The 13,638-nt window shown below is 37.0% G+C and overlaps 1 protein-coding gene across 1 annotated transcript in view; it reads right to left on the reverse strand.

Annotated features, from left to right (window-relative positions):
- Positions 1-298: 298 nt before the first annotated feature.
- Positions 299-13,638, reverse strand: part of LOC149812061 (E3 ubiquitin protein ligase RIE1-like) — a 70,942-nt gene continuing 57,602 nt past the window's right edge. Inside the window, exon 9 of the mRNA XM_089992967.1 lies at positions 299-680. Within this exon, the coding sequence (XP_089849093.1) occupies positions 519-680 (162 nt within the window). The 3' untranslated portion in view covers positions 299-518. The remainder of the gene's footprint in view (positions 681-13,638) is intronic.

Consider the following 13,638-nt stretch of genomic DNA (forward strand, 5'->3'; position numbering starts at 1 on the left):
GAAATTTACCTCAAAACAGAACCAAGTACTTCTCCATGTATGCATGGATTTTGGTTGCGGCATCAGGGCCACAAAGCAAAGTTGTAAAGCAAGACTTTCAAACTTTTCAGCAGATACTAGTGATCTGAGACCGTTGCATCAATTACTGTATCGATAAACTGCAGTTGCTGTCACCTGTGATTTACCAAAAATCCTGCTGTTACATGTGATTTACCAAAAAATCTTTGAATAGGTCAAGATGACTTTACGCTTAATGCAATTAGTTCTTCAGCACCTCACTAAGAGAATTTTATTCTGATTGCTGGTAATGCAAAATTAAAATAATGAGCACACTACTACAAGCCTTGGCTGGATTTCTTTGTACAACAAGATAAAGTTAAGAGCTAAAAGAAAATCAACACAGAAGCAAAATGTTTCTGATTCATCAGAAGTGAGCCAAGCGATTTCAACACCAGTCATGCATTTGCTCTCCTCTATTTGACATTTTATGTAAAAGAAATACATACAAAATCAGAAAGTCAGACCTGCTCGTCGCCCTTGAGAATATTGTACTTACACAGTGGACAGGTTGCATTAATTCGAAGCCATTTAACAATGCATGCTGAGTGAAAATGATGTTTACAAGGAAGTGCATGGATCTCAACCCCATCTTCATACGCTGACAAGCAGATACAGCATTCCTGAAACAATAAAGAGCACGACCATTTAATTAATAAAACAAACATTTAACAAGAATAGAACAAATAATCCTTGCCATAAACAATAATTTGAACTGCTAATCCAATTCTCTAATCTGAAGTTCTAAAGACAATAGATAAACCCCATCATAACATTGAGAAGTGTTAAAAGAATAGATACTAGGTTTCCTATTTTGAATAGTGGCTCAAGACCCCGTGACCCAACATATCACGTTCTTTACAGTTTCAGTTGAACCTAGCCTAGCCGTATCATAGAAACCCACAAAGCATACCTACTGCCAAGATGAATCTAATATTTTTGTGAAGTATTACGTCTTTTGTACTGATCGACTGAAAAAATAAACTGTAATTAATGTGTATACTTGCTTGGTTTAATTTGCTGCAACATGTAATATTGAATATGCTTAGAATTGTATATGCATACAATGAATGCCATGAACATCTGGACTACTATTTGCTTCAATATTGTCTTAAGCATGGTTCTTAAGTCCAAGAACAAAAAATTCAATAGCTCTAAAAATAATCTTCACTTATCATGGGCTTAATCACCCTTGATCTTCCTATTATGTATTTGGCTGGTAATATGCCAGCACAATTATGACTTTCGTCTCTTCTGAGAAACCTCAAAATTTTAAAACAATAATTTGATGCGGAGTCACAAGATGACAACAGTACATCACAGCTGTAACAAACGTCCCATAATTACCAGGGTGGAATTCTACAAGATCCAATCCAAGTCCAAATCATATCCCTCCCCCCACATCCCCATGTCAACAAAACTGTTCTCCGCATACAAGCAACAAGTATTGCAAAGAGTGGTGTGAGACAGTCACTATTGTTGCTTCTCCTTCAAAAATTCCCTGGTTTCTCTCCTTATCAACCACCAGGCAAGAAATAAAACAGCATCCATATAAGCATCCACCCAGTGATGCATTTTGCAAATATATTAGAATTATTCAATCATGTAAAAAAACTATGTACGTGAAAGTTTTTCTACACAGAGAGCTCAATGAACTAGGCATAGGTGGAAGGTTTTCTACACATGGATCTTATGAAGAGATTTATACAGAACAACACAGAATTCTTCCTAGCTGAGTCTTCCAGATATGTTTGCAAACTTATAGCTTAAAACATGCCTAAAAAAGTTATTTGAAAGTTTTAGGGTAAACTTAGAAGGATGTATAAATTTATTTATCGAGGACTCTTTATTTACTAGGGAAATAAACATTGGGTGGCTATTTTGATTTATAAAATGATATTATTATTGGAAGCTCAAAAGAGTTGATTAACAAATATTAAGTTGTTCAGACATTAAAAGTTCAAAATGAAGGATCCAAAACACTTGAGAGATATTGAGACCTATACACAATGTGTATTACACTTTGTGTGCCCCCTGCCCCCCTCTCTGTATTTATGTGTGCATCGTATTGAAGAGTCAACTGTTTTTGTCCCGTAGTGGAATAGGAGGGGCATAATTCTTATATGGCTGTATTCTTTTATTTCCCACCTAATGAAGTTTCTTTTCTCATCTTCATTGTTATCTCATGGTTGAAACTCTATTGCTTTCATATAGCACCAGAACCATATAAAACCCTAGAGAGAGGTATTTGGTGATCATCTGGAAGGAAAGAGCAAGAAGAAACCCCATTTTGGTGCGTTGGGAGAGTCTCGTGTTCTGTGCCCCAAGAAGGACATCTGTACATTTTATGCTTTGGCTCGATTAAGTTGGGGCGTTGCTAGATCTTGATTTTAGATGATTTCTAAATCAAGAATCATTTCAATAGGAGGCATACTTGATTTTATACAGATTTTTTTCTGATTTTCTGAATAGTGACGTGAAGTGTTCGGATTTGAGAAATCGGCCGGTATTGTTCTCATCGGAGGGTTTTCAATGCTCTAGATTTGCATTATTTCGGTTATCTTTGAGTAAAAAGGCAGTTGATAGCATTCTTGGTGAGAGTTTTAATGTTTTGATTGGGTTTTAAAGAAACTTTTGGAGTATATCAAGAGGCAGTAGTTGAGTTTTGATATCGGAATCAAGTTTGGGTTGTGGAAATGCTTTAATAATGTTGTTCTTTGTAGTCTAAGGCTTGTTCCTTATTAATCGATATACATTGTAAAGTAATGAGGGCTATTGTGAGGCACTTGAGGTGTTTTTGTTGATGTTCTCATATCAGCTGAGCATGTGTGCTGGTCTGAGTTAGTATTGGCAGCATCTTTGTTCTTTGATTTGCTGTGTACAACTTGTTTGGTGCATATTTTGTTGATGTTCTACATATCAGCTGGGCACATACGTATGCTGGTGTGACTTGGTAGTATCGGCAAGATAGTGTGTGGTGTTCTATGGCTTCATTGCTATCAACAGCATAGTGTTTGTGGTGTTTGGTTTCATTGCAGTCAGCAACATAGTGTGTGCTATCTTCTGGTTTCATTATAGAGAGCATCTTGAAGTTGGTGATATCTGTTAAAATATATGTACTTTATATATATATATATATATATATATATATATATATATATATATATATATATATATATATATATATATATATATATATATATATATATATATATACCCGATAGGGGTATTTTAGTCTTTTTATATAGTTGTTTCTAGAAACAACTATTTTAATTAGGTAGATTCTTTTTCTTTTTTGTATTTTTCTTCTTACTTTTTACTTTTTTATATTATGCATTGGAGGGCCCAACATAGTCATTGGGGGCTCCCTGTAATGAAATGGTGGTCTTCAACAAATGCACAAATAACACACAAACAAGTGTCTATTGGAGACACTACAAGCATGACCCTTGAAAGGGTATAAAGGGAAGAACACTTGAAAAATAAATAATACTTTATTCATGAACAAAATGCTTAAGAAGCATAGTCATTTACATTGAAGGGGTTCACCCCTATATATACAAAAAAGTGGGAGAGAGAGAAGAGCTCATTTTGAGCTCTCCAAAAGACACGTTGGATTCCAACGTCTCTTAATATAGTTGTTGGACTACAGTCCAACAACATTTATTATTATAGCTGTTGGACTATAGTCCAACAACATTTATTATAGCTGTTGGACTACAGTCCAACAGTTATTTGCACAGTCAAGTTCCAACAGGAACTTGACTGGATCAAATATCTAGTTTCTATTGAACTAGATGCTAAAAAAGAAAATAAAGAAAAATAGAAAAAGAAAATAATAAAAGAAAATATAATATATATATATATATATATATATATATATATATATATATATATATATATATATATATTACAGTTTACATTTTAACACTCCCCCTCAAACTTACGGTACAATGAGCGAAAGTTTGTCTAAGAGGAAGTGAAATCTGGGAGCAGCGAGAGGCTTGGTGAAGAAGTCTGCTAATTGATATTCTGATGTAACATATGGCAGATCAATGGTTCCATGTAAGTATTCCTCTCTGACATAGTGACAGTCCATCTCAATGTGTTTAGTGCGCTCATGGAATGTCCGGTTGCTTACAATGTAGATCGCACTTTTGTTGTCACAACACATCTTTGAAGCTTGCGTTGCTTTAGCTCCCATATCCGCTAGCAATCGTCTGAGCCAAACAACCTCCATAGTGGTGGTTGCCATGGCTCTGTATTCAGTTTCGATGGAGGAAAGAGAGACTTTCTGCTGCTTCTTGCACCTCTACGAAATTAAGGTTTCACCTAGGAACACACAAAAACCAGTAGTTGAGTGTCTATTATTGGGATCACCTCCCCAGTCAGCATCAGTATATGCAATTAAATTTAATGAAGATGAAGCAGACAAGAAGAGTCCTCGTGAAAGAGAAGATTTTAAGTATCTGATAATACGCAAAATCGCTCCCATATGCACGGAGGTGGGAGCATGCTGAAACTGACTAACTGTATGAACCGCATGAGTTATATCTGGCCTAGTAATGGAAAGATAAGAAAGAGCTCCAACAAGCTGTCTATAAGGAGTAGGATCATCAAGAAGTTCTCCATCATCAATTTTCATTTTTACATTGACAACTTCTGGAGTGTCTACTTTCTTATCATCTGTAATTCCAGACCTGGAAATGATATCAAGAGCAAATTTAGATTGAGATATCAAATACCTCGGAGGGGAATAAGCAACTTCAATGCCTAAAAAATATCTTAATAAACCTAAGTCAGTCATTTCAAAGTGAGTTTTAAGAAGAGATTTGATATTTGCAACTCTCTGTTTGTCGCCTCCGGTGATGATCATATCGTCCACATAGAGAAGAAGAATAATGATGCCTGCATCAGATTTCTTAACAAACAAAGCAGTGTCAGTTAAACAAGGTTGAAAACCAATATCAAGCATAACATGACTAAATCGGTCATACCAGGCTTTTGGAGCCTGTTTAATACCATAAAGAGCTTTTTCCTAGACGAAGAGCTTTACCCTTAGGGATACTAATACCAGGTGGGGCTTCCATGTATACTTCTTCAACGAGATTCCCATTCAGAAAAGCATTTTTGACATCTAATTGAAAGATAGGCCATGTTCTAATGGAGGTCAAGGCTATTAAAGTTCTAACAGTGGTCATACGGGCCACAGGAGCAAATGTTTCTTCATAATCGATGCCATACTCTTGAGCATATCCTTTTGCTACTAAACGGGCCTTATATCTTTTCAGGGTCCCATCACTTTTGGTTTTGACTTTGTATACCCACCTACAACCTATAGGTTTCTTACCCGGAGGAATATCTTGTATCGTCCAAGTATTGGCCTTTTCTAGTGCATCCAATTCTATTTTCATGGCTTCTATCCATTCTATATGATTTTTTGCTTGAGAATAGGATGATGGTTCAACATATGATTGTATTAAGGTAATGATGGCCCTATACGTGGGTGAAAAAGATTCATAAGACACAATTTTTTCTGGAGGTTTAGAGATTCTAGACGTTCTTCTAGGTGAGACTTCAGAGTATTTTTGTAATGCACATGGAAGATTTTGCTCTCTACATCTTGAATATTGTAGACTAACATCCCTATGGATTTGCTCTTCATTAGCATCATTTTCAACAACAATAGGACTTTGATCATTGTCAAGGTCACATCCAACATCACATTCATTGGATTTTGAAGTTGGATCAATTAAAAACGAGTATTCAGTGACATCCTTGGATTTTTCAAATTCAAAGAAGCTTTCTTTTTCCAAAAAAGATACATTTCTTGACACATATAATTTGTCATTTTGAAAATCGAAACACCTGTAGCCTTTTTTTATTATCAGCATATCCTAAAAAGGCACATGGGATTGCACGATGAGAGAGTTTGTCATTTCTGTTGGTGAAAATAAAACATTTGCATCCAAAGACTCTTAATCTAGAATAATCTGGAGTTAAATTAACAAGCTTTTCTATTGGAGTTGTATTCTTTAATGAGGAAGATGGCATCCTATTAATGAGGAAGGTGGCAGTTAGGACCGCTTCAGCCCAAAAACTTTTTGGAACTTGATTTGTAATTAGCAATGTCCTAGTAGTTTCCATAATGTTCCGATGTTTGCATTCGGCTAGGTCATTTTGTTGTGGACTGTGTGGACATGATCTTTGATGTGTAATACCATGTAAATTGAGATAGTCTTTGAATTCGTTGGACATAAATTCTCCCCCTGAATCAGTGCGAAAAACAGAAATATCATTTTGAAACTTATTTTTAACCATTTTATGAAATATTTGGAAGTTAGAAAAGACATCAGATTTATGTTTAAGAAAATAAATCCAAGTATGTCTAGAAAAGTCATCAACAAAAATGATATAATATGTATAACCACCTTTGGAAATAACTGGTGCGGGGCCCCAAACATCCGAATGTATTAACTCAAGTGGTCGTGAGGAAATAAAAGTTCTAATAAGAAATGGTAACCTTTTCATTTTGCCAAGAATGCAGTCTTTACAAGAAAAATTTTCAGAATTACAAAATTTTTCCAAACTTGGAAAATATTGAATTTTAGACATATGAGGATGGCCAAGCCTTTTGTGCCATAAATCCAATTCTAATTTCTGAATATTATAACAAAATGCATTCTTGGGTAATTCCAAAAAGTCCATGTAATAAAGTCTTCCTTCTCTATGGCCTTCCCCAATCAGCTTCCCTGACTGACGATCCTGTACCCAACAACCATGAGAAGAGAAGGAGATATTACATCCATAATCAGATATTTGCGAGACAGATAAGAGATTCAAATTAAGTTTAGGGATATATCTAACTTCTGGGATAAAAAATCTTTTGGATTTTTGAAGATTTTCAAAACATCCTATTCCTTTTACTATGAGAGATGTGCCATCGGCTGTAAAAACCTTTGACACACTTGAGTTATTTTTCAGACATTCGGATAGACTATTAACATTTGGGGTCATATGAAAAGAAGCACCAGAATCTAAAAGCCAAGGAAAGTTACCTGGACCGAAGAAAGATGCAACTGCCGCTCCAGTTGAGGCTTCGGTTGAGGAGGATACCCCTTTGAGAAGAAGTTGAAGGATTTCCATCAGTTGAGCCATAGACACAGGTGCATCTTGATCTTTTGACTCAGATGCAACTCTTTTTTCTTCTCTTCTTTTTAACTTTGGACATTGAGGCCTATAGTGCCCCGGTTCATGACAATGATGACAAATAACTTTTCTTTTATAAAAGTCGTCGTTTTGCCTTCCAAAATGAGGCGGCTTGTAAGTACGAGTATGATTCTCCGGTCTAGATACAGCTAAAACAGAGTCATCATCAACTTTTGGAGTACTTTTTCTAAGTCTATTTTCCTCCATAGTGAGCTCTTCTATAGTATCAACAATAGAAGGAATTTTTCCACGATGTAAAAGGGCCGATTTGGTGGATTCAAACTCCGGCCTTAGACCATTCACAAATTGATAGAAATGTTCCATATCGAGTTGCTTTTGGCGAAGCTCGATGTCTTCGGCACAATGCCATTTGGGCTCAAGAAGAGCCAACTCTTCCCAAAGTTTGGACAACTCATTACAATATTCTTGAATAGTTTTATCTTTTTGAGTCATTGTCCGAACTTTATCTTGTAAATTGCATACATTTGCAATATCTTTAAGGGAATACATGTTTTTGAGGTATTCCCAAGCCTTATCGGCATGCTCAAACTTAGCTAGACTAGAGCATTTTTTAATGTCTATGCTATTGATGAGTCATGACATAATTTTTGCATGCCCTATCCTCCATTCTTTTCATTTCTTTTCATAAGTGGCCAACGCCTTACTCTTCTCTTCTTCCGTTAGAGGAACCTCTTTATCACCCTCTTTCTTGGTAAGAGATAGTTTAGGTTCCAAATCGGAACCATCCACTATACCTCATAAACCTTTTCCCCAAATGTGGTGCTTCATAATCGAAGCCCACATTACATAGTTAGTATTATTTAGCTTCATAGGAATGATGGTGATCTTATCATTGTCATCCATCTTTTACAAGGGTAAGAGAGGAATAAATAGGAGGAGAGAGAGAGAAAAATAAAAAGAAAAGAAAAAGAGTAGACAAAGGAATAAGAGAGGATACAAAACCAAAATTTTTTGTAGCACAAGTTCGCCTTTCTTTAAACAAATCTTCTTGAGCCAAGAACAAGGTGATGAAACACCTTTTGTAAATGTGGCACGGAAATCGAGGCGGAAGCACTTCAAGATCTAAGGATTTCGTAGTTCTGATGCCATGTAATGAAATGGTGGCCTTCAACAAATGCACAAATAACTCACAAACAAGTGTCTATTGGAGACACTACAAGCATGACCCTTGAAAGGGTATAAAGGGAGGAACACTTGAAAAATAAATAATACTTTATTCATGAACAAAATGCTTAAGAAGCATAGTCATTTACATTGAAGGGGTTCACCCCTATATATATAAAAAAGTGGGAGAGAGAGGAGAGCTCATTTTGAGCTCTCCAAAAGGGACGTTGGATTCCAACGTCTCTTAATATAGCTGTTGGACTACAGTCCAACAACATTTATTATTATAGCTGTTGGACTATAGTCCAACAACATTTATTATAGTTGTTGGACAGCTATTTGCACAGTCAAGTTCCAACAGGAACTTGACTGGATCAAATATCTAGTTTCTATTGAACTAGATGCCAAAAAAGAAAATAAAGAAAAATAGAAAAAGAAAATAATAAAAGAAAATATAATAATATTAAATAATATATATATATATTACAGTTTACATTTTAACACTCCCAACGACTCCATGTGGGAGCCCCCAATGGCCTCTCATGTCTTCACTTTTTGTATAAATAAGGGGACCTCTCCCCTTGTATTTCTTATGTCTTTCAAGGCTCTTTCTAATAAATATTTCATTGTTTTTTATACTTGTGTAGCCTTTTTAGGCTTTTGTATTGTCCCTTGTGGACTTCTTACTTGTATGCCTTAGTGCTTGTCCATTATTGGACTTGGTGATCAAGCTAAAATTATTTTTGGTGCATCGGGAAACATGCCACTCAAAGTTTGGGAAAGTAAAGTTCCTTTCAAAATCATGATAGTTGTGTGGCTTGGAATAAAGGGAAATATTGACCCGGTATGTATCTCATATTTTTTAAGTATTTCCTGTATTATTTATTTCATGCATTATGCATGAGAAAAAACTTTTTTTTATCATTACATATATATATATATATATATAATATATACTTTTGTTAGTTTTTAAATGTTTTTTTAATCATCGTTGGACTTGTTTTTTTATTAAAACTTATTTGGTTACTTTTTGAGCAAACTAGATATATGTATTTTTTTGGATTCTCTACTTTAAATATTATGGTATGCATTTGAAAATGTATTTGAAATGTAGTAGCTTCTTGCTAAATATGTTAAAAATGAATAGGTTTTCAAATTAATTATTAGAACTTGTTTGTAAGCATGTTTCCATAAAATATTTGTTTTAATTATGCATATCGTCATAAAAATTATATTTTACAAGAATATGTTTTTCCTTTAAAATCTTAAATATTATGCTTATATGTTTTTTATGTTGCTAATTCCCTTGTTATATGTATTTGGTTTTATTGTAACGATCATTGGTGATTCTAGGCATGTGTTAAAACATGATTTTTAGGTATATTATATGAATTGTATGTTTTCCTTAAAACTTTAAAATCTTGTATGATGTATACCTCAAGTCATCATGTTTTAAACTCTTTGGTAATACCGTGGATATTTTGTATATTGACATGTTCATGTCCCATATTTTATGTGATTTCAATGGTTGACTTTAAGATGTTTCTCTCATTGTGCAAAACTAATTCTTTAAAAAACATACTCGATTAATTATGCTTGAGAATGATCTTAGATATTTGTGTTCATCTCTATTTGACATTCATATAGAAAATGAATCTTGCATTGGATGCTTTGAATGCATTTTATATGACACAATGTTAACTCGTTTTCTCTAAAAAATGTGTCATAGTCATACAAAATAGATTGTATTTTGCCCCCTAGTGGGTTCTAGTGTTTGTGCCCCTTAGAAGGTTTATGTTTGATGCATTATGAATGATGTTTGGTATATTAAATTTCATAGCTTCTGTATAGCCTATGTGGCTATGAGTTATTAGATTATCTTATTTTTTTAGGTATTCATGGTTGGTAGTAATTATGTTTACTTTTGGGATTATAAAAGATTCTTCTAAAATCTCTATATGTGTTATCTCCTTAATGTTACATGTTTTGTTTGTCTCATAGTAGACTTTTGATTTAAAAGACTTCCTTTTAAGATAATATGTTCTTGTCTTCTCTTTAAGAGTTATTAGATCCTTTGTATGTAATGTGCCTTAATGCATTTATTCCTTGATTGGTGAATTTATGACTTCAATTTGAAGAATTGATTATGTCAAGCATGATTCTTGTTTAAAAAAAAAATTGTCATGAGACATATTGTTGTGCATATGATTGCACTTTATTCATCCTAAGGTTGGTCATTTATCTTTATTGTATTTGATTTGAAACTTGTTTTTACAAATCAGTTTTTTGATATAAACTCATCCATTTAGAAATTGATTTCCGTATGTATTGCCTTTTTATGGCATTTAGATTGTCCATCACAGAATTTTATATAATGCATTCTTTTCTCTTGGCCTTGTTATTGTTGAATCAGAGATGTTTGTTAGGGTGAGTTGTGTGCACCTCGTTTTATGTTATTTTATATTTTCAACTTGTAGTTTGACTCTAACTAGCAGTTATGTGATCTCTAATTGTGAGTGTGTTAAATCACTCATTTGTTAATGGCCATTGTCTTTATTATGGATACTTATAATTATGTGTATCTATAATGGCTATTTATTTTTGAAACCATGGTGTTTCAAAATATGGTTAAAATTGATATTTTTTATTGCATTAGCGTGTTTCCATTACAAGCTTTCTTACCTCGGATGTTTTCTCCTTCTTTTGCCTCTTATCTAAGTGTCATTATATGTAAACAAGAGATATTTGCTCACACTTTCTTGTATGTTTTTAGCCCTTAGTCGGATTTAAGACTATACTCTTGATCTAGTATCTGATACAATTGTTTTTTGAGTGTCATTATATGTAGACAATAGATGTTTGTTCACACCTTCGGGCGTATTTTTAGCCCATTATTGGCATTATACTCTTGTTCTAATCGTTGATACACTAGTTTTAAGTGTCATTATATGTAGACAAGAGATGTTTGTTCACACCTTCGTGTGTGTTTTTAACTCATTGTTGGCATTATATTGTTGATCTAGTCGTTGATGCACTTGATCTTTAGCGTCATTATATATATACAAGAAATGTTTATACACACATTCGTGTATGTCTTTGGCCCTTTAGTGGCATTGTGTTTATGCTTTTGTTCTTGTAAAAACCAGTTAAAAAAAAATATTAAAAAAGATCGGACCCGGGTCGGGTCTGGACCCGACCCGGATCCAACCTGTGCCAGCCCCTCGAAAAGGGTTTTCGAGGGGACTGGCAGCCCATGGCAGGGGGCCTCTCCGGCGACACAGGGGGCGGGCCCTGTGTGCGCCCCCTCCCTATTAAAAGACGAGAGGGGAGAGGGGAGGGCCTACGAGCCTCCCCCGACCCCCCCCCCCCCCCCCGACTCTCTCTCTCATCTCTCGTCTCTCTCCCCTCTGCTCTCTCTTCCCCCGACTCCATCTCCCTCTCCCTTTGCCGACGCAGGCCAACCCCCCCCCCCCCCCTTCACGGCGCCACCCTCTCCGGCGAGCTCCCTCCTTGGCAACCACCTCCCCGGCATCCTCCCTTCTCTCCGGCAGCCGCAGGTGAGCCACCTCCCTCACTGCCTCCTCTCCTGTTACGGCAGGCAGGGGCCAAAGGCCCCTACGACTGCCCCCCCCCCCCCCCTCCTTCTGTTCACCTTCCGGCAGGGGCCATCGGCCCCTGCCCCCCTTTTTTTTCAGTCCCGCAGGGGGCAATGGCCCCTGCCCCCCCCCTTTTTTTCTCCACGAACGACAGGGGCCATTGGCCCCTGCCGCCTCTTAGATAGCCGCAGGGGGTCTTTGGCCCCTGCGCTCTCTCCCTTCTCTTTTGGCAGGGGCTGATAGGCCCCTGCCCTTCTCTTTTGGTAGGGGCCGATGGCCCCTACTCTTCTCCTTAAAAGAGAAGCAGGAGCCACTTTGGCTCCTGCCTCCCTTCTTTTGGAAAAAAACCCAACAGGGGCCATTTGGCCCTTGCTCCTCTTTTAACCGACAAGGGCCAGAGGCCCTTGTCTCTTTTCTGGTGAGCAAGGGCTCGGCAGGGGCCTTTGGCCCCTGCACTCTCCCCCACCCTATTCATTTCATTGGTAGGGGCCATCGGCCCCCTTTCTTTTAAAGAAAAGCTGGCAGGAGCCGAAGGCTCTTGCCCCACCTTCTTTTAACACCCAGCAAGGGCCTCGAAGGCCCTTGCCCTTCTTTAGAAATCTGGCAGGGGCCGATGGCCCCTGCACCCATCTCCTTTAACGACATGGGTCATTGGACCCTACCCCGTTCTCTTTCGCAACGGTAGGGGCCAATGACCCCTGCATTGGATTGCGGAGAAACTGAGTTTTCTCCCTATATATATTTATTTTATGCGTGCTAAACTACGTACTTTTGCAGTGTTACGCAACGGAGCCCGTTCGCGCCCCGCGAACTAAACCGACGATCACTTACGTTCGTAGACGGCTTCATTCTCGCAATACTCCAAGGTAGGAGAAGTTGCACAAGGACTTAAATAATTAAATCAAGCTTAAATAATTGATAATCGAAAGGACTTAATGATATATTTATATACTTATATGTATATAAGTACACTTTTAAATCAAGGATGCAGTTTCGCGATCCTTGTCCTTTGCTTTCGCATTTCAGTTTGTCGTCGCGCTTTGCGCCCAGGCTTTTACTTTCATATTTACTGCTTATTGTCTTTTAATTAAAGGACGCGGTTTCGCGGTCCTTGTCCTTTGCTTACGCACTTTCTGTTTCTGTTGTCGTCGCGCTTTGCGCCCAGGCTTTTGCTCTCATAGTTACTACTTACTGTCTTTTAATTCAAGGACGCAGTTTCGCGATCCTTGTCCCTTGCTTTCGCAGTTCCTGTTTGTCGTCGCGCTTCGCGCCCAGGCACTTCCTTTTCGCATTATTATCTTTTGTTTCTTTTCATTGCCATAGACTCAGAGTATTCGAGAGGAATACCTATTCCTCTTTCCACCCGATACGTTTTGGGAAAACCCTTGATCTGGAGCAAGACCAAGTTGTTGGGTGATAGGTTCCTTTGTGAAACCCATCTACCAAAACCAGTGTCGTGACTTACATAGCACCCAGACACTGCGTCATCGGATGTCAGATTCGAGAAAATCACATGCCTTATGTTGGCAAGATTGTGTATAGTTTCGAAAGATTTGATATGTTAAAATAGTTTTTAAAAAAAACATTATATCTTTGCGAAACACACTCTCGAGGCTCCTATTAAGGACTTGTATCCCTTTTCTCGTAAGTG

The sequence above is a fragment of the Nuphar pumila genome, chromosome 17 (assembly GCF_984573655.1).
Source record: "Nuphar pumila chromosome 17, dmNupPumi1.hap1.1, whole genome shotgun sequence".
Classification (NCBI taxonomy): domain Eukaryota; kingdom Viridiplantae; phylum Streptophyta; class Magnoliopsida; order Nymphaeales; family Nymphaeaceae; genus Nuphar; species Nuphar pumila.